At 38.5% G+C, this 23168-nt stretch overlaps 1 protein-coding gene across 1 annotated transcript; it reads left to right on the forward strand.

Annotated features, from left to right (window-relative positions):
• Positions 1-22099: 22099 nt before the first annotated feature.
• On the forward strand, positions 22100-22606 carry LOC140862856 (uncharacterized). Its single transcript, XM_073265893.1, has one exon. It carries the CDS (start codon positions 22100-22102, stop codon positions 22604-22606), a length of 507 nt encoding a protein of 168 aa, XP_073121994.1.
• Positions 22607-23168: the final 562 nt, after the last annotated feature.

The raw sequence follows: 23168 nt of genomic DNA on the forward strand, positions 1-23168 counted from the left end.
GGAAAAGATTGGAGATGTTGTATATCGTTTGGCTTTACTGCCATCTCTTTCCAGTATACATAATGTGTTTTATGTGTCGTTACTTCGACAGTATATAGCTGATGAATCTCATGTGATTCAGTCTACTGATATTCAGCTAGAGCCAGATCTGTCTTTTGTTGAACGAACACTCTGTATCCTAGACAGGAAGGAGAAAGTTCTTCGAAACAAGACTATACCACTTGTGATGGTACAGTGGCAGCGCCGAGGCGTTGAAGAAGCAACTTGGGAAACTGAGAGTCGTATGCGAGCGGAATATCCTGAGTTGTTTGCTTTGTATTTTTTATTACCATGTAAAGATGTAATTACAATTGTTGTAATAAAACCTGGTTTGATGTTTCATATTGTTATCTTAATTTGTCTTTAGATTTTATTTTGCGGACGAAATATCTAAAGGTGGGGAGAAAATGTAGTAACCCAGGTTCCATTTTAAGATAATAATATGCTAAACATGATTAAGGGTTAGTAATTAACCGACTTTGGAATGTAATTGGACTTCAGAAGAAACGATTTGGGCTTTTGAATTTAGGCCGGATCGGAAGCTCTGAACTCAGATCGGAAGCTCCGATCCCAGCCACTTCGAAAGCCGATCGGAAGCACAGAGATCGAAAGCTCCGATCCTGGAACGGAAGTTTCGATCTCCAGCTGCCAGGAATGATTGATGACTCAGCCACTAGTTTTGACAAGTGTTGATCGTAGAGCAGATCGGAAGCTCCGATCGCCGATCAGAAGTTCTGATCCTGGCGTGGCAGGCATGCACGCATTGAGCTGGATCGGAAGCTCCGATCCCGAAATCGGAAGTTCCGATCCCAGCCGAGAATTTTGGCTATAAATAGGGCAGTTCGGAGTTCATTTGGAATTACGAATTTCCGAGTTTCCTTCTTCAGTTCTATAGTGTGAGTTATACACTTGAGGGCCCTATCGGCTATAATAGAGGTTCTGGAATAACCAAGGAGTGGTTATAGTCATCCGGGACTAGCGACTTCAAAGGGCTATCAACGAACGAAGGTATGGTCCGGGAATCTATTTAAGTTTTGGGAGTACTTATTAGCTTAGTTAAGGCTTATAGAACTTATGTAGTGATACGGTGAACTTTTGAATATAGGCTTGAAAACTAGGCTCTACTATACTTGAACTAGCCTAGAGGTACGTACACATTGACTGAGATTGCCAGCGAGTATACATGTCTATATGTTGCATTTATTTGGCATTATTATATGGTATGATATATGATTTACCGCTTTCTATATTCATATGTCATGTGCATATATACGTTGAGCCTATACCTTATTATACCTGATTATAGAGCCGCTCATCTCTATATTTGATAGTCTGTCACTGAGAGTACCGCGATGGCGGGGGCATTTATGTCTGTCTACTCTGGTGTACTAGACGAGTGTGGTTGCACCCAGAGGTTGATCCGTGCGGTGGCAGCACTCATGTGGCGCCGGTACTGAGCATGACTTTTCAGATGACCCTTTACCAGTCATCATGTTGCATACATTATATACATATGTTTACTCATGTTTATGTACTGGGCGTTAGCGCTCACGTCCTAGTTGTTATCTTGGACACCCTATTCCATGGGGCAGGTCGCAGGATGGACGGAGCTGGTAGTTCACGGCAGGACTAGGGAGTTGGAGCCTTTCAGGGGACTTTATACAGCATGATTTGTTTAGCTGTATAAATGTTTTAAGACAGTTTATTTTAAGTTTTCGATATGGTTGTATCACTAATGAAATAAGTATGGATTTATTATTAAGCTGATATGTAAATTATGGATTTGTTTCCGCACGTTTTACTCTGCTTAAGCATTTTGCTTTATTAAGTTATTGCATGCTATTAGTTTCCAGTTAGTAGGTGATTCCATGCAGGGTCACTACAGTAATTATAGAGCTACATAGGTTTTTCATGATCAGTGGTAGTTTGATTTGAGTTTCACTGTCGAACTAAGTGTGAGCCACAATGTCATTGACGAGGTCGATTTTGTTGAGCCCAATCAGTGATGATCAGGGTGGATCAATTAAGAAATACTTGGGATAGTATTTTGTCGCATAGTGCTTAAGAGATGAGTACTTGGTACAATCTCATAGCAGTCGGCGATTTTGGTAATTGAGAATTTCTTGGGTTATTGCCGAAATGGATCTTTTGAGATTGTTGTAATCGGAGACGATTTCAATTGGAATTGTATGGTTAAGTTAGGTGATACTTGACAGTAAAGACAAGCAAGGGAGCTGGTAGTTTTCCAGGATAGTGTCTTTTGCTAAGAAAAAACTAATATTGATTCCAACAATTGCTTAGTGATATCAATTGTATACTCGGGTTAAGTAGCGGAAGGGATCAAGTTTCTGCTTCATGGAGTTGTCTGACAACAATATCAAGGATGGTCAACCGAGAATTTGACGAAGTGTTCTGGTGATGAAGTCTTGATGAAATATGGGGTTTTAGATCCCATGAGGGTCGGGAAAGCTAATGGACATTAGCAAGGAGACATCAGTTGTCTGATCGTGATATGTGACATTAGATAGGATTTAGTTCTTGGGATCTAGTAGGGGTGTCACTAATCTATTAGCATGAGTTGCACGATGCAATGGAACAGATTGAGGTAATCACTGATTCAGTCCTCTCAATGTTAGGACTGATACGGTTTTCAAGGACGCGAATTGACTATTGTGAATCCGTTTGGAGTTAGTTTCCAAGATCAATAAATTCAACCTTTTAAGGTTGGGATGGGCGGTGATGATATCATTATAGACTCCATGATGAATTATACTGGGTTCTATGACTGTCGAGTTTTGAGACAGGATAGGAAGCGTTTCCATATGCCTGTGTACTGTGGAATGTCTCAGTAGAGAATTTTGGGTGGGAGCTTGCCTTAGTCTTGATGTGTGTACAGTGATTGCGAGTATGTATAACTATCAGGGGGATGTCCATCGATTGAAATTCATGGGCAGTTGTTCGTCGGAGGTACGATGATTACCATTGTGGCGTATGCATGGCACTGCAGACCGATGGTTAAGAGAGACCTTATGATATGGTTTTCAAGAGATGATAACTTTCATCAGGGCACACTGATGAGTTATACTGAGGAACATGAGTTGTGATTAGTACTATTATACTTGGTGGTCTGAGTTCCTAGTACTGCTTTGAAATCTTGTCATTGCTTCAGGGGAGCATGGGAAGAATGAACCAGTCTGTGAATCATGAGAAACAGTTACGTTGATGTATAGCTTTGTGTCGATTGAAATCTCTAGAAGAGAGATTCATATTGTGTTAGGTCAAGAGCAGTGTTGGGATTGGTGTTTCCTAACTACAAGTGTTCTCCACCGAGTATAGTTGGAGAAACAGTGGATGGTTGGACCTACGTAATGGTTCGACAATGTTACAAACCAGTTGGGTTTTAATACGTTCTCTAGGTTTTAGCCTAGATTTCGAGGACAAAATATTTTAAAGGGGGAGAATGTAGTGACCCGTATCTGGAATTAACGATTAATGAGTAATTAAACGAATGATCATGTTTAGATTAATTAAAACATGATTAAGGAAATTCCGGATGGATTAATGTAGTCCTGAAATGAATCCAGAACACTCGAAAATAATCGGGAAGGTTTGGGAAGTTCGGACGATCCGAACTAGGTTCGGAGGATCCGATCCGATTTAGGGATCGGATGCTCCGACGATGATCGGACAATCCGAATGGAGTTCGGAGGCTTCGAACCCCTCATGCCAGTTGTCCTGAAATATTACGTCATCGGCGATGTAAGTAGGAGGTCGGATGCTCCGAACAGGATCGGAGGCTCCGATCGTAACCAGGACAGGTGTATGGTTGCATGCGAGAGTGATTGAAGCGTGGCATAGATCGGAAGGTCCGATGCAGGATCGGAGTCTCCGATCGAGTTCGGACGCTCCGAACGCATGATCGGACACTCCGATCGTGCTCTATATATAGAGGGCCGAGGAGTTCATTTCAACTCGCACCATTTTCCTCTCCTTCACGCGCGTGTCTCTATTTTAGGGCTTTGGGTACTCTTATGTCAGAGTTGGAGTAGGTAATATATATTTAGCATAGTCAGAAAGTGTCTGACTGGGGTGTTCATCGGTCTGTTCGGTTTGAATTTGTCTAATTTCGGTTCGGTTTTCCGGTTTTTGGTTTATGAAAAATACAATCCGAAGTCAAACCGTTTTACTTCGGTTCGGTTCGGTTTTTATACTATAACGGACAGGTTTATACGGTTCGGTTTGATTGGTTTTATCATTAATAATACATAACACAATGAAAGTAATATATGTAATTTAAATACCCCAATACACAATTTAAAATTATAGTCATATAGTGAAGAAATAAAAAAATATCAAACAATACAAAGATAAATATCCAACCACAATCTTATAATATTTTCAAAAAAACAAAACAAATTTTGATACGTTTAAATTAATAATATAAATACATTGTAAAATATAATATGTTTTTTTTACATGATTTCTTAGTAAAAACTTTAAAAATAAAGTTTAAATAACTTACATAAATAAGAATCAACTAAAAATTACATAAACAACAACAATGAATTAAATAAATAACAATCAACTAAAAATTATTCAAAATGATTATTCATTCACTAAATATCATCTCATAAATATATAATATAAATAAAAAATATAAATAAAATTATTAATTTAATTCAATTTCGGTTTTTTCGGTCGGTTCGGTTTTGACATATATGATCCAAAACCGAACCAAATAAACTTCGGTTTTGATATTTATATCCGAATTACAAAATCCGGTTATCGATTCGGTTCGATCTTTGAATTTTTCGGTTTGGATTTTTGGTTTTTTCGGTTTTATGAAATATGAACACCCTGTCTGACATAGTAGCGAAGCGGTATCCGAGAAGAGGAGCTGTGCTCGTAGTTGCGGAGGCGCAACAATAGCATGCCCAAAGGGTTGGGTAGTCGGCATCAGCGGGCTGACGACGGACGCAGTTATAGGTATGATCTCCTTCAATTATTTAGGAGTATGAAATAGCTTATTTATGTTTTTAGAGCTTAATAAATGATGCATGGGTATTTGCATTCCAGAGTCGATGATATGCTTGGAACCTAGAGTCGGACTGCTAGAACTGCCTGTAGTAAGGTACGTAAGTACTGACTAAGATGGCCAGCATGATATATGATATATGTGTTGCATGAGCATGTTCTATGTGTTTTCCATGTTTTACTGCTTTAACACATGCATGATTTTACGTAAGACTGCATCCAGTACGATGTGGGTCTAGACAGTTTCCATCGATGATGAGTTACTCCTTATGGATTCGTGTCTGGGGACACTTAGCCCTTGGTTTTGCTATCACTAGGAGCGACCACGACGGTGGAGCAGACGCTATATTTGATATGTGAATATAGGAGCGGCACCGCGGACTAGCTATCTTGCACGACCCTGTATATTCATGGCGCCTCTGAGTACTGTTTTTTACCCTCATTTTAAATACACTTTGTGCTGCATATATTTTATATATCATTGCTTTCGTATTGAGCGTATTCGCTCACGTCCAGTATTTTTTGTATGTCTGGACACCCCATTCGACGGGGCAGTTGTAGGTGTAGGACTAAGCACTAGGAGCTAGGAGAGGCCAGTGACCTTGGAGACAACAGGATTAGCTGTAGGTTTTATTTAAGCTTATTCTTTCGGATTGTATAATCGAATTTGTTTAACCGGTTGTATTCTTCCGGACTTCTTTTATTTATGTCTTTCGCAGCAATTTATTTAATTCATTCTTAAATATGCTCTAAACTCTGATTATGTAGTGGATCCGTGTTGGGTCGCTACATTTAAACTTCCTATCACCCTTGCATATTCCACTTGAGAAACAGGTTCTCCTCTATTTTTGGCTAAATGTATACCCAAATCCATAGGTGTTCTAGCCGGAGGACTATTTGTGGCATTAAATCGTTCAATAACATTTTCTACATAATGAGTTTGAGATAACATAATTCCAGCATATATTCTAGGGACTTTAATCCCTATAATAGTATCAGACAATCCCAAATCCTTCATGTCAAAATGTTGTCTCATCATTTTCTTTGTTTTCTCAATCAATTCATGGTTGCTTCCCATGATTAACATGTCATCTACATAAAGGCAAACAATTGCATATGCATTTGCAGTACCATTAATATAACACATTTGTCACATTCATTGATTGTGAAACCATTTGACAACATATCAGTGTCAAACTTTTGATGCCACTGCATAGGTGCTTGTTTAAGTCCATACAATGACTTGAAAAGTTTACACTCTTTTGTTCTTTTCGGGTACAATAAACTCTTCTTGTTGTTATATATATATTTCTTCTTCCAACTCTCCATTCAAAAATGCAGTTTTAACATCCATTTGGTGAATCTCAAGATCATGCAATGCAGCAATAGCTATGAGAACATGAATGGATGTTATTCTAAAAACTTAAGAGTAGGTATCGAAGAAATCATATCCTTCCTTTTCTCTAAAACTCGCCTGGGAACACATCCTCAAAATCTCTGACAACGTCCATATCTGAAATACCTGGACGTGATGGCAACTCTGTCAAATATAAACTGGCTAAGAATGCCTCACATCCATCATGCACCAACTTCTTAGCTTTCAAGAAGGATATAATCTGAGTCCTCCTCGAACCCCTAGTAGCCTCAAACCAAAATGATTCTCCTTTCTCCGGTCTAACCAATACCGATCTCTGCTGAAATTCAATCACCACAGCATTATTCGTCATCCATTTCATCCCAAGAATCAAATCAAACTCAAGCATGGGCAAGACTATCAAATCTGCAACCATTTATTTCCCTTGCATCAAGAGCTCAAGATTCTGCACTATATTCCTCGTGGACAATTCTTCCCCTGATGGATGGTCACTGTGAATCCACCAAACAGCTCTTCGCACTCAATACCCCGCTTGCGGGCAAAAGACTCCGAAATAAAAGAATAAGTAGCCCCCGAGTCTAACAAAGCTCTAGTGGCTACTCCGGCTACTAATATTCTACCTGCATTAACAGTGATTACAACCTCGAAAATATTGAAATCAATTATGGCAAGTTATATTCAGATTCATCCTAAGTCATCAAATTTCCAAATTCATTACTACACATGCTAACGCAATCAATCTTCACTAAGCATGCAACATAATACAAGTCCTCAAGCCAACTCAAGTTTTAGGAATTACTCCAATATTAGCATACTAAACATTCCCAACAAGAAAATTCATAATCAAAGTTGCATCAATAAACCGGATAAATCGCTCTTAACTAAATACTCTAAGCATTACCTGTGATGAGTGTGGTATCAGGATCGGCCTCCTCGGCCTGCATCACGTAGACTCTCCCCTGAGTGGGCATCTTGTGTTGTGGACAATCCGAAACCATGTGTCCTGACTTCTTGAAAAAACAAAAAAAACTCCAGCACCTGCCAGACACATTCCATGATAGGCACGATTGCAATTTAAGCATAAGGAATTCTCCCAAATCTCGGGAGGAGCGGGTCTCTGAGCCTGATGCCCCTGAGGTCTTTGAGCATGATGCCTCTAGGGCCTATGGACCAGATGCCCCTGAGGCCTATGGGCCAGATGCCCCTGAGGTCTTAAGGGTCCTTTCTGACGTATGCGGCCCAGAGTACGGCCTCTTACCTTGCTGATGTTGCTGCTGACCATGAGCTGGAAGCGGCCTCCTACTCTGAGTCGTGGCGCTAATGTCTCTCAAAGTTTTCTCAGACCTCAAAGTTCATCTGAGCGCAAAAGCATAGTCAGCTGGCTCAGCCATGAGTACATCCCGCCGTATAGTGGGTCGCAACCCAATAATAAAGTGCGTAGAGCTTCTTTGCCTCGTCGTCTCCAATCAATGGCACAAAGTGGCAACTCCGCTCAAAATGCACCACGAACTCAGCCACTGAGGCTCAAAAACCCCATCTTCAAACGGGCTCTCACATCCGCGGTAAAGTAATTTTCATATAAAAGCCTCCTAAACTCAGTCCAGGGCAGGGTAGTCGTATCCACTGTCTTCTCAACTCCCTCCAACCAAAAGGCAGCATCATCCCGGAGGTAAAAGACAGCACAACGAACTCGATCCGGATCTCCCAACTGCATATACCAGAAGATCACCTCAAGTGAACGGATCCATCCTTCCGCTAATAGTAGATCAGTGGTGCCAACAAAGTCTTTCGGATTCACCCTCCTAAACTGCTCATAAACAGTCCCAAGTACAGCCCTCGGAGCGTCCACATGTCACTCTAGAATACGAGCCAAGCCAGCTAACACCTGTGCGCCAACATCCGCAGCTGGTGGAGGTGGCGGAGGAGGAGGTGGAGGGCGCTGAGGTGGCGGTTCCAAAACACACTCGCGACGAGGGGCCATCTGTACGCAATTTCAAATTCCAACATTCAAATTCCATGCCTAAAGGGAAAAGGTTTCTTTAAACTTTTACATGCTCAAAAATTTTAAGAACTAGAGCAAATGGAATTAAATAGATAACAATAAATGAAACTTAATTATTACATACTTTGAAATGAGATCCTGTCGAGTTTCGGCAACCGGTAGTAGGCACAACCCAAAACAAGACCGCGCTCTGATACTAACTGAAACGACTGACACGTCTAATATAATTATATAATAGAGAAAAATATACGGATTTTTTTTTATAAAAATTTTGTCATGACCCGTTTAAATATATTAAAAGCCAACCTGTCACATTCACCAGTTCGAAACAAATTTAAATAAACACTCGATAGATATCCAAACAAGGTAGCTTAAAATCCAAAAAGGAAAATCCCACACAAATGCGGGAAACGATTTAATAAGTTTACATGACAAATATTCAAAAGCAGGGCAAACACATCCTGCTAACAACTGGAAAGGAAAATAAGTGTAAGTTATTATTTATTACAATCATTTAGAAATATGCCGAAGCAATACAGCGACGGTCAAGGGCCTGCACCACCAGTGGCCTCGCCCTGGGGATCCTGATCCTCGGTCCCTAGGAACTCATACTCCCCTAATTTTAACTGAATTCGTTTCCGCTAGAACCGACGTTTTCCTAACATCCTAGGTTAATTCCAAACCCAAGTCCTTCACCAAATCATGAGTCTAAGCCTGCTTTAAAATTCATTTCCAGACAGCCCCAACCGTTACAAAAATTCTGTTCAAACCTCTTAGTCAATTACCCTTCCAATGACTTAACCAATGTACTCCCATTAACCATCCTACAAACCATGACCATGACCACCCATTAGGATCCCTCAACCCACTAAAACCAGCCCCTAACCAGATCAACTCCTTTCAAAAGCCCCTAATCACTCTCCAAAACTGAGCCCCTACCTCCTCAAGTTCGAATGATTCCCAACTCTATCCCACAAGTTAACTTCAAGACTTCCTAAGCACTACCATATGAGCTACATTCTTACCCATGGTAGTCCCTATCCACCATCCAATAAACACAAATAAGCAACACACAACTTTCAAATGCAACAGTGCAAAAATGCATTTCTGAAAATTTCGAACCCTTATCAATAAGAGCACCATTTCAAACTCAAAACCCATTACCATTCTCAACATTAAACATAGTAATATCACGCATAAACTTGGATAAGATTCCAAATGCCATTTTCGAAAAAAAAAAAAACAGGGCAAAAATTTCAGAGGAAACGTGAATTTCATAAACACACTTTAATCACACTACATAATAATCTACAAGGTGAGAGAAGAACCCATATTCTTGCCTAAACTATAACAAAGAAAGGAACGAGTTCTGGAGGATCCAAGGTCGATCGAGGGTGTTGGCCATGAGCTGGAAATCAAGCTCAATGGAAGAAGAAATCTCGACCAGCTCGCCTAGTAGATGCCTCGCCGGAGAAGAAAGGAAGAGGAGGATCCGCGGCGGCGTGTCTTGGTGAAAAAGGTGGAGCCGATGCTTGAGCTTGGTGAAGAAATGGGGATATGTCATGAGTGTATGTATGTGTGTTTGGGCATGAGAAAAGAGTGTAATTTTGGGGGTAGGGTTTAATCTTAAGTTTTGGATGAATTTTGAGTGTGTAGGTATAGGTGTATGTATATAAATGTGAGTGTGTGAGTGATAGGGATAAAGTGATACACACTTTTTAAAAGGTGTTACTCCATCTTAGCAAATTAGGACTATAAATTTAATTTGCACAAAATAAATTACAAGCTTGAAAATTTCAAATTTTAAAATATTAAATTGGGTTTTACTAGTTCGAGAATTAAAAATGCTAATTTTTTCGAAAGTTTAAAAATAAGCCCTATGCACGGAATAATTGATTTTTAGGCAATTAATACCTAAAATTAGAATTATAAATATTTAAAATAGATTTAGGCATGAAACTCTAATATAGGAAATTTTAGGCGTCACACCAGTAGTTTGGGATTTCAAACTCACGCAGATGTACAACAATCTAGAAACCAAAACGTCGCATATGCACAAAAATTCCCGCATATGCACAAAATTCCAGAAAGTTGTTCTCACGTATCTTCTGCAAGCGCGGAAGCCCAAACACTTCCCGCAGACGCGCCAAACTCCAGACACTTAAGAAATCCCATTTTCGCAAACGCGAGACAATTCGCGCAGATGCACGGCCCCTGGCGCAGATACACAAGCTCCAGCGCAGATGCGTGAAATCATTCCTCTTCCATTCGCTTGCTGCACCAATTTTTTATCACTCTGTTGATACTTTTCCACTTCAAGAACATTAAAACATCCTTAAAATTGATCTTCGATATCACCAACACCATCTTGATAATTTTTCATGAAACTTTGAAGGGATTCTTTAAATTTCTTGCTTCGAACTCTCGTAATTGGTCCTTGTGGCATCGCCAATGGTTCTTTAGCTTCCTAAGTCACTTGTTCAATATGCGCACCATCCATGATCACATCATCCTCCCCTTCTTGAAAAGGATTTGTTCTCAAATCTTGATCATCACCCACATCAAATAATGACAAGTCAGAAACATTAAAAGTAGTACTTACTTTATACTTACCTGGCAAGTCTAATTTGTAGGCGTTATCATTGATCCGCTCCAAAATTGAAAAGGTCCATCTCCCCTAGGGAGTAATTTAGAATGCCACTTCTCCGGGAAAGGCTCCTTCCGCAGATGCAACCACACCCAGTCTCCAGGTTCAAACACAACCTTCTATCTCCCCTTATTAGCATTCTTTGTATACTACAAGTTCTTCTTCTCAATGTTTGCCTTAATCTTCTTATGCAAATTTCACACAAATCCAGCCTTCCTCTTAACATACATGTTAACCCTTTCACACATAGGTAAAGACATCAAATCCAATGGAGTTAAAAGATTAAAACCATACACAATTTCAAAAGGTGAAAATTTTGTAGTAGAATGCACATTGCGATTATATGAAAACTCAACAAAAGACAAACATTCTTCCCAACTCTTCAAATTCTTCTTAATTATAGAACGCAAAAAAGTTCCTAACGTTCTATTAACAACTTCAGTTTGACCATCCGTTTGAGGATGACATGTAGTAGAAAATAGCAATTTAGTACCAAGTTTGCACCATAACATTTTCCAAAAGTATCTCAAGAAACGAGTATCCCTATCAGACACAATACTCCTAGGCATGCCATGCAATCTAACAACTTCATTAAAGAACAAATCCACAACATGATAAGCATCATCATATTTATGACACGCAATGAAATGAGCCATCTTATAAAATCGATCAATCACAACAAAAATAGAATCCCTCCCCTTCTTAGACCTTGGTAGCCCTAAAACAAAATCCATAGAAATGTCTACCCATGGTTTACTAGGAACGAGAAGTGGTGTATACAATCAATGTGGTTGTGTCTTAGACTTAGCCTTTATACAAGTCACACACCTTTCACACATATTTTCAGCATCATGCTTCATATGTTGCCAATAAAAGTGTTCATGAAAAGTTTCATAAGTTTTAGCCAGACCAAAATGTCCCATCAAACCACCACTATGCGACTCTATAACAAGTAATTCCTTAATTGAAGACTTAGGAATGCATAATTTATCTTTCTTAAACAAATACCCATCATGCATGTAAAATTATCTTTTGGACCACGCATACAAGACACATAGATCTCACCAAAGTCAACACCACTCGTATACAACTCTTTTACATGATCAAACCCCAAAAATTTAGAATCTAAAGTAGTTAAGAGCACGTACCTCCGTGACAACGCATCTGCTACTACATTCTCCTTACCTTACTTGTACTTGATTACATAAGGAAAAATCTCCACGAAAGCTACCCATTTGGCATGTATTTTATTCAACTTATGTTTTCCCTTGAGATTCTTCAAGGACTCATGATCCGTATGAATCACGAACTCTTTTGGTCTCAAGTAATGCTGCCATGTCTCGAGCATCTCACCAATGCATAGAACTCCTTGTCGTAGATAGGATAATTCAAAGATGCTCCACTCAACTTCTCGCTGAAATACGCTACTGGTCTTCCCCCTTGGGTTAAGACGCCTCCAATACCTACACCAGATGCATCACATTCAATTTCAAAAGTATTAGTAAAGTTAGGCAAAACAAGTAAAGGAGCATTAATTAAATTTTTCTTAATAATATTTAAATACTTCTCTTGTCCTCGCCCCAATGGAATAAAACATTTTTCTTGATAACAGCAGTCATGGGCGCCGTCAATGTGCTAAAATCCTTAACGAACCTCCTGCAAAAACTCGCAAGCCCATGAAAAATTTGAACTTGACCAATAGAAGTAGGTGTTGGCCAATCTCGAATAGCACTTACCTCTTCTTCATCAACTCTCACACCTTGTGAACTCACGACAAAACTAAGAAATACGAGTTCTTTTGTACAAAACACACATTTCTTCAAATTAGCATATAAGTGTTCAGCACGCAATGTGATTAGCACAATTATCAAATGTTCCACATGATCATCTGAGTTTTTTCTATTTACCAATATATCATCAAAATAAACAACCACAAACTTTTCAATATATGCACGCAAAACATGATTCATTAAACGCATGAAAGTACTAGGTGCATTAGACAAATCAAAAGGCATAATCATCCATTCATACACCATACTTTGTTTTAAATTCAGTTTTTCACTCGTATCCCTCTCTCATCCTAATTTGATGATAACCACTTTTAAGATCAATTTTTCTAAACACACAAGCACCATGCAATTCATCTAACATATCATCTAGTCTAGGAATAGAATGCCTATACTTGATGTTAATGTTATTTATAGCTCTACAATCAACACACATGTGCCAAGATCCATCCTTTTTAGGTACTAACAACACAGGTAAAACACATGGTGACATCGACTCACGCACAAAACCTTTATCTAGAAGTTCACTTACCTGTCGTTGCAATTCCTTAGTTTCCTCCGGATTGATCCTATAAGCTGGACGATTCGGCAATGCACTCTTGGGTACCAAGTCGATTTGATGCTCAATCCCCCTCAAAGGTGGTAATTCTTGAGGTAGCTCCTCCAGAAATAAATCATCGAACTCCTGCAATAGATAAACAACGACGCTCAAAAGATCTTCGGCTATATCACTTGTGTTAAGTAATACCTCCTTATAAAACATCAACACAAGTGGAACATGTGAATTTATAGCATCTCTCAACTCACTCTTTTGGGTCATATATATTTTTTTCAGCCCCTTTTCGCTCAATTTTTTTCCATCTTTTTTATCATTATTTTTTCTAAGGTCATCTCACTAGTTTTATCACTCTCTTTTTCGGTCTCATCTCTCTTTTTCTTATTTATTTGATCCTCTAACACTTGCTTTGGATTCATAGAAAACAATACAATGGAATCTTTTTTCATTACAAAAGAATATTTATTTTTAAAGTCATCATGAACCACTCTCCTATCAAACTGTCATGGTCTACCTAATAAAATATGACACGCTTGTATAGGGACTACATCACACAAAACCTCATCAACATATTTGCCAATACACCACAACTCGCCTATTAACTCTCACCTCTGCACAATTATTAAACCATTGCAACCTATATGGTTGAGGATGCTTCAAGAGAGGAAACCCCAATTTTTCCACAAGTTCTCAACTTGCTACGTTGACTGCACACCTTCCCATTCACAAAACAACGCATATGAAAAATATTTTCCCTCTGACTCTCTTCTTTCTCTTTAGGTTGTGCATGTAACATCTCCTACTCGCCAATAACTCACCTACAACAACCCCAAACCCATCTTCATCATCAGGATCTACTAATGCGGCATATCTTCATAATTTTCCTCATCACTTTCAGAATCCACATCACCAAAAGCATTAACAATCATCAATTTCTTATTTGTACATTGGCTATAAATATGGACAATAACTTGACACCTAAAACATTTAATATCTCGATATCGAGTTAGAAGTTTCAGATGTACCTTTTACCACTTGCTTTGGCGCCTCCAATTTGGTGTCAGATTTTGGTTTGGACACCGGCCTGTTTTCCTCCCATTTTGCAACGTTCGGATTCCAAGAAGTCGACGATCCTCCACCGGAAGGAAATCGTCCTGCTCCTATTCTCTTGAGTTGCTGCTCCACTTTCATGGCCGTCTGCACCATCTCATCCAAATCAAAATAGTGACGAAGCTCCACTTGGTCTTGGATTTTTCTATTCAAACCACACAAAAATCTGGTCATTGTAGCTTCATTATCTTCCTCAATATTGGTCCTGATCATCGTGGTCTGCAATTCTTTGTAATAATCTTCCACGCTCCTAGACCCTTGCTTCAACGTCTGCAAACTCCTGTACATATCACGGTAATAACGATTAGACACAAACCTCTTCTTCATGACACGTTTCATCTCATCCCACGTTTAAATAGGCGGTTCTCAACAACTCCTTCTAGTGGTCACTAATTGATCCAACCAGATTAATGCATAGTCTAAAAACTCAACCACTGCCAACCTCACTTTCTAAAAATCAGAATAGTGATGGCAATCAAACACAAACTCCACACGCTATTCCCATTCCAGATACGCCTCCAGATCAGATTTCCCATGAAACGCTGGAATTTTCATCTTAATTCTACTAATATTCTCATCCTCCTTACTGCCCTCCGTATACTTTCTACGCATAGCTTCTCGTCTATGTCTACCCCCATGTATTCTTCTCTCTCCATCCCAATTCTTATCAAAACTCTCCTCATCATCTTCAAAATCACCCCTCTTCCTATTTTTATTTTTTTTTCCACTACCACTACTCTCCTCCAATTTACTCATCCGCTCATGAAGAGGCTCCAACTTCGACTTCATCACCCTAGTCAACTGCCCCATCAACGCCTCCATTTGAACCTTGGAAATTCCTTGGTTCACACTTTCAGTAACATCTATTAGGATTCATGGTACCTGCAAGAAAAATGTTAGTAATAAATTTTTTTCACACAAGTTCTCACAGTTTACTCCAAACAAATCACTCAACACTCTTTTTTTCACTCAAATTTGTGGTGAGGCTTTGCTTTGTAGAATAAAAATTTAAACCTTCAAGTTCAAAAACTTTTAGAAAATCGACTCACAAAGATTGACAAATCGATCAAGGAAATTTTTTTATGGACAAATTGATTTTGACTCGCACCCAAGGATGAACAAAGACAACGGAATTGGCCACAAAATACTTTTCTTCACTTTCTTTTTTTTCTCAAATTTTCGGTCCCGTTATTTTTTTTTACCGAGTTTTTTTAATAACTTGTAGCGCAAGACATGAAAACTTGGGCGAAAATATTGACGCAGAAAAGGCTTTGAAATTTGGAAAATATTTGACTTAGATGAAGATCGGAAGATGAAGAACGAAGAACACGAAGAACAAATGAAGATAAGATACTTACTTGATTCAAAACCTTGGCTTTGATACCAAATGATATGAATCTTAATGAGTATGATTAGAAAACACGAATATAAATAAATCACACACTCTAATCAATAATCAAAAGATTAAAAGTTTTGCCCAATCTTTGAAACAAGTAAAATTGATAGAATTTGGACTTCCACCTTTAATCGATGGTACGATTAACAACAGAAATCACGAACAATCGAAACCAACGAAAACCTTCAGATAAATTGTATCTGACAATCTTCAGTGAGAAATCAATTGACAAACGTTTTCAATTAATTAAACTGTGAAAAGTTTGATTTTAAAACTAAAGTGAAGCTTTGAATAAAATTCTAGAGATAATTTCAATAATTTTGTGTAAAACTGAACTGAATTTTTATTAATGAAAATAAATAAAGTATTTATAGTTTACAATCAAAAATAAAATATAACGCAAAATATTGCAAAGATATCATTTAAAAGTTTTCCAATAGATATAAAATACTTAAAATAATAATAAAATAATATTTAATTCCAGAAACACACAAAAAATGCCGCAATGTGTGTATTTCTCGAACACGCGCAGATGCGCGAGATTCCAGTAGTTTGGGATTTCAAAATCATGCAGATACATAACTCTTCCCGCAGAAGCGCTAAATCAAAGAAAACCAAAACACCGCATATGCACCAAATATTCTCGCATATGCACAACATTCCAGAAACCAAAACGTCGCATATGGACAAAAATTCCCGCATATGCACTAAATTCCAAAAAGTTGTTCTCACATTTCTTCTCCAAGAGCAAACACTTCCCGCAGACGCGCCAAACTCCAGACACTTAAGAAATCCCATTTGCACAGATGCGAGACAATTCGCGCTGATGCACGGCCCCTAGCGCAGATGCGCGAGATTTGGCGCAGATGCGTGAAATCATTCCTCCTCCATTCGATTGCTGCACAAATTTTGTATCACTTTTTTTTTTTATCCTTTTCCACTTCAAGAACATTAAAACATCCTTCAAATTGATCTTCAATATCACCAACACTATCTTGATAATTTTTCATGAAACTTTTAAGGGCTTCTTTAAATTTCTTTCTTCGACCTCTCGTATTTGGTCCTTGTGACATCGCCAACGGTTCTTTAGCTTCCTTATTAAATTGTTCAATATGCGCACCATCCATGATCGCATCACTATATTTGTGGTTCCTCCAAATGTGAAACCTAAAGGAAAATGGCAGTTGAAGCATCACAAGAAATTTCCCTTTCCACTCCCAATTAACTCAAAAAAGGAAATTTCTGAGGGAGAAAGAAATGGAACGTAGAGCCAAGGAAGGACCTCCTATGACAGACAAAATAAAATTTGGTACAAAGGAGACTGAGGATAAAGAGTTTGAGGATGATGGTTTGTTGTCCAAAGAGGAACCAAGTACCAAGAAACAAATTAGTTTCCAAGTAGACGAATTCACCATATCGGTGGATTGTGCCGCTGGGTTTGTGATCTTTCCTGATATGTGCAAGTTTAAAGAGGAGCTTGCTAGTCGTGTGGAACTAATGCAGGAAGTAGTGATGAAGATGCCTCTAAAGAACCATGTAGTGGGGTGACTATACAAGAGAAACCACAGAAACCGAAGAGAGTGGTCATCGAAAAACCTGTTATTGAGATGACCAAGCATATCAGGCCTCTATATATCAAGGCAAGTGTGAATGGTCAACCAATCTCAGGGGCTTTGATTGATAATGGTTCTGCAGTGAACATTCTACCACTAAGGGTATTCAGGAACCTTGGGAAAGAGGAATCTGATCTTATTCCAACAGAGGTTTCTGTAACAACATTAACCGGGGAAGCTACCAAGACTATTGGAACCCGCAAAGGTATTGGTGGGAAGTAAAGCTTCAATTTCAGCATTCTTTGTGGTGAATTCTTCTGCCAATTTTTAAGCTTTGTTAAGCCGAGATTGGATTTATGAAAATCATTGCATACCATCATCAATGCACTAGTTCTTGATGTTCTGGATAGGAGATGATGTGGAGATCGTCCAGGCAGATTCTCAACCATTCCAAAAAAATTCCAACGTGGTTGAATCCAGATATTATAATGGTGATTTTGGGCAAGTTAAGTTTTATGGGAAGAACAAAGGTGGACAGCCCAAATATGTATATATGGAGACACTAGGAACCAATGAAATGTTTGGTAGAATCCTTAAGACTACTGTCATTGCGCCGCCCAGGCCGATAATCCAGCCACTCATTGAAGGTGTTGATGATTGAGTTCCACCAGGTGGAACTAGAGGTGCCTGTAGCCTCTATCAGAAAAGCACATGTGCAACAGACAATTGACTTGATACGAGACAATCTATTGTGGAAAGTGAATGGTTATGAGATTATTTATGAGGAGGAACCTGATTCTTCTAAAGAATTACAATTGTAGGACCTTGAATTTGCACCATCACAGTTAGAGGATCACCAAACTCAAGTTCAAGATCCTTTAGAGGAAGTAAACTTGGGAGATTTGGATAATCCAAAGCCTGTGTATATTAGTTCCTTGCTAGGTGATGAATTAAAAGTAAATCTGAAGGAGCTACTGGCAGAATTCAAAGATTGCTTTGCTTGGAGTTATGAGGACATTCCTGGGTTGGACAGACAATTGGTAGAACATCATCTTCCTATAAAATATGATTTCAAGCCATATAAACAACCAGCAAGGAGAATGTCTAAAGAAGTAGAAGCAAAGGTGAAAGAATGTTAGAACCTAATTGGGGGAGGGGAGGGGGTGGGGGCTATTTAGGTTCTATAGGCAACTTTAGCAAGTTAAAGCGATTATGCAAGTACGCAAGCAGAATACTGTAAAGCAATCAAAATAAATGCAGTAAATAAATGCATAAAGTAAATGAAGCATTAAAGAGATAAGATTTGTTTATGAAAGTTCGACGATAAATCATCTACGTTTCCCATTCTTGGTTAAGGTCGATGAACCAAGGATCTACTAGCACTTCAACATCTTGTCATTGATGGCTCCAAGGATAGCCGTACAACAACATGATCACCGCGCCGATAGCTTTACAACTCAATACACTTGGCCTCAATGGATCCAAGTATAGCCTCAACAATATCGTAACAAACTCGGCTTCACACTCGAGTAAATGCAACACAAATTTTCAAGCGCTTATTACAACTCGATACAAATATATATTTTGAGAGACTCAAAATAGGATTCAAATGCTTATACGATTTCTCAGATATTGATTGAAGGATTAGAGACTCGAAGGTGAGTTTCTTGGTTCCAAATGACATCGAAATGCCTCTATTTGTAGTGTTGCAAATGGTAGCAATCGAAACGTCCTTTTGGGATCAGAGCGTCCGTTCGGCGCATTGTTGGCCGCAATTCGTCTGAAAAATCTTGTCACCGCCGCAACAAGATCAGAATGTCCGATCCTCCGATTGGACCGTCCAAAATTCGTTCCGAAGCTTCATCCGAGTTTCCAACTTTGTCTTGAATTTTCAACTTGTTTCCAATATATTTTAGTTGATCAATTTAGTACGTAAACTTGAATTTTTTTGAAACTAAGTGAAATATCTGTAATATCTGCAATTTTCTCAATTTAAACCATTAGTAGCAATTTAACCTAGTTTTTTAGAATTATCAAAAAAAAAAAAAAGTTATCGCATTAAAAAAATTAATCTCACTTAGGAGATTTGTATGTGTTTAAGATGTAACAAAGAAGAAATAGAGAAATTGGTGAAAGCAAAAATCATTAGACCAATCAGATATGCAGAGTGGCTCTCAAATGTGGTTCCTGTGATAAATAAGAATGGAAAACTGAGAGTTTGTATCGATTTTAGGGATCTTAATAGATCCACTGCAAAAGATGTATATGTGATGCTTGTAGCTGATATGCTCGTGGATTACGTGGCCAACAATGAACTGCTATCATTCATGGATGGCTAATTCGAGTACAACCAAATAAATATTGATGAAAGGGACACATCAAAAACCTAATTTAGATGTCCAGGTGCTATTGGCACTTTTGAATGACTTGCGATGCCATTTGGATTAAAGAACGCTGGTGCAACCTACCATAGAGAAATGAATGAAATCTTTCATGATATGATTAACCACTTTATCGAAGTGTAAATCTATGATATCATGGTACAATCGAAAAAAACAGAGGATCATGTGGAACATTTGAAAAATAATTTTGAACGGATGAGGAAACATGATCTAAAATTGAATCCAATGAAGTGTACCTTTGAATTTAAAGCGGGGAACTTCTTGGGTTTTCGAGTGCAGCAGCATGGTGTTGGGGTAGATCAGAACAAGTCCAAAGCTATTTTAGAGACCAAGACACCAAAAATTAAAAATGAACTACAAGGGTTCCTTGGCCATGTAAATTATTTGAGAAGATTCATTTCCAATTTGGCCGGTAAAACTAAAGAATTATCTCAACTGTTGAAGCCCATAGAGTCCGACAAATTTATATGGGAAGTTCACCATCAAGAAGCTTTTGAAAGGATAAAAGAGTAATTGTCTAAACCACCAATATTGATGCCTCCAAGGTATAGAGTTCTTTTGAAATTCTATATTGCAGCCGCTCCGGAATCAATAGGGTGCTTACTAGCCCAAAATAATAAAGAGGATAAGGAGCAGGATATATATTATTTAATTCGTTCACTTCATGAGGTGGAATGTAAATACTATGCTATTGAAAAACTGTGTTTAAATTTGTTTTATTCATGTACCAAATTGATGCTTTATTTAATTCAGTTAACTGTATTTATTGTGTCAAAAACTGTAAACAAGTACATGCTTAGTAGACCTGTATTATCAGGTAGTATTGGTAAATGGTCATTAGCTTTAACAGAGTTTACATTGGTTTATTGTCCTCAAAATTCCATGAAGGGACAAGCCATTTCAGATTTTTTTGGCTCATCATCCAGGTTCTGACGAATCAGTACAGGAAAATGTGGAAATTCTGGTGTATGGGATCGAAGAACCACCATGGATATTGAAATTTGATGGATCCAGCACTGAAGGAACTGCAGGTGCAGGGGTAGTGATTATATCTCCGATCGGAGTGAAAACACCTCTATCCTTTAATTTGGATTTTCCCTTCAACAAATTGGCTGAGTATGAAGCATTGGTGATTGGCTTAGAGATTCTCAAAGATTTGCAAGCAAATAACGTCCAAGTAATTGGAGATTCACAGTTGGTACTTTGGCAAGTGGCTGGGAAATATAAGTGCACCAGTTTATCATTGGATCCATATTTTGCCGCTGCTTTACATTTGGCTGATAATTTTGAGGAAATCAATTTTTAGTATGTTCCAAGACAACAAAATTGGGAGGTCAATGAACTAGCTCAAATTTCTTCAGGGTTGAGATTGTCCGAGGAACTTACCCATAGATTGATGTTGATTCAGAACAAGATTCATCCTCCATCAAAGGGGATTACAAGTAGAAACTTTTAATTTGGATATTAATTTGTCAGGTGATTGGAGAGAAGAACTAAAAAGAAGCCTTATAATTCCCCGAGAAGCCAATTCCTTAAGGGTTAAGGATGAAACTCCTTAAATATATATTGTTTGAAGGTGATCTATATAGGAAAGGAATGGATGGGTTGCTGCTACGATGCATTTGGTTTCCTGAGGCCATGGAAGTCATGAAACGGGTTCATGAAGGAGTATGCGGTGCACATCAGTCGGGAATTAAGATGAGATGGCTCGTGAGAAGACATGTGTATTATTGGCCATCAATGTTGAAGTATTTTATTAGATACTTCAAAGGATGTTATCCCTGCCAAAAACATGGCAATATCCAACGGGTTCCTGCTGATGAAATGTATGCCATTGTAACACCATGGCCATTCCGAGGATGGATCATGGATTTATCGGGAAGATTTATCCATATTCATTTAAAAGACATAGTTTAATTATTGTTGCCACTGATTTCTTTACTAAGTGGGTAGAGGAAATACCGTTGAAAAAAGTAGAACATAAATATGTCATTGACTTTATCTAGGAACACATTATACATCGATTCGGTATACCAAATTCCATCATTACAGATCAAGGAACCATGTTCGTGGGGTCAGAGGTGAAAGATTTTGAAGCAGATTATGACATTAAACTACATTGTTCCTTTCCATATTACCCTCAGGATAATGGACAAGAAGAAGCTTCTAACAAAGTGTTGATCAAAATTTTGTAGAAAATGATGGAGGAAAATCCAAGGGATTTGTCTAGGTTGTTGTCCGAAACACTGTGGGAAACTGCAACTGGGGTAAGTCCTTTTGCACTAGCTTATGGACACGAAGTTGTGTTACCTATGAAAATCATGGTTCCATCATTTCGAATAACTATGCAGAATCACTTAATCCCTGAATTGTACAATGAAGCTATGATCACAGAACTAGAGGATCTCGATGACATGCGAATGCAAGATTTTAATAACCTTATGGTTCAAAAGAAGAAAGTGGCTCGGAGTTATAATAAAAGGGTTAAAAGGAAGTCATTCCATGAAGGAGATCTTGTTTGGAAATTTATATTACCTATAGGAGCTAAGTACAGGAAATTGGGAAAATGTTTTCCAAATTGGGAGGGACCGTTCAAGGTTCATCGAGTTCTTGATGGGAACGCCTATTGGTTGGCTAGTGTGGAAGGGAAACTTCACAAAAGATGCATCAACGGCAGGTACTTTGTGGGGACCTTGGGTTGCTAATCTCATATTAGGGCAACTAATGATTAATTAACAATTAATCAAACAATAAAGGAATATTAAAACCAAGAGCTAAAAAAAATAATTTAAAATCAACACCTCGCTCGATCGGGCAAAATCAGCCGATCGAGCGAGCTAGAAATCCAAGCTCTCGGGTCTGCAACATATTTGGCCTCGCTCGATCGGATGAACTCACCTGATCGAGTGAGCCCAAAATGCTTGATTCTCTGTTTTGAAATTTAAGGGCCTCGCTCGATCGGTGGAGTTCACCCGATCGAGCGGGATCCTCTGCTTCAGAATTTTGCAGAAATATTTTTTGCTGTCAAACTTGATCATTCAATTCAAATCAGTCCAATATCAACTCAAATCCTGGTTTATAAATTCTAGAACATGTATACATATATTTATGAAGTTTCAAGTATCAAATCATGTGTTTATTACATCAAACGAATAGCATATAAAGCACGAAACTACAAGCTACACCAAGTCTCAAAAGTGAGCTTCTAAAACATAAGTTTCATGTCAAGTTCAATGCTATATATCTACCATTATTCAGCTTAAACCC

Source organism: Henckelia pumila, chromosome 4 (genome assembly GCF_033568475.1).
Source record: "Henckelia pumila isolate YLH828 chromosome 4, ASM3356847v2, whole genome shotgun sequence".
In the NCBI taxonomy this organism is placed as follows: Eukaryota; Viridiplantae; Streptophyta; class Magnoliopsida; order Lamiales; family Gesneriaceae; genus Henckelia; species Henckelia pumila.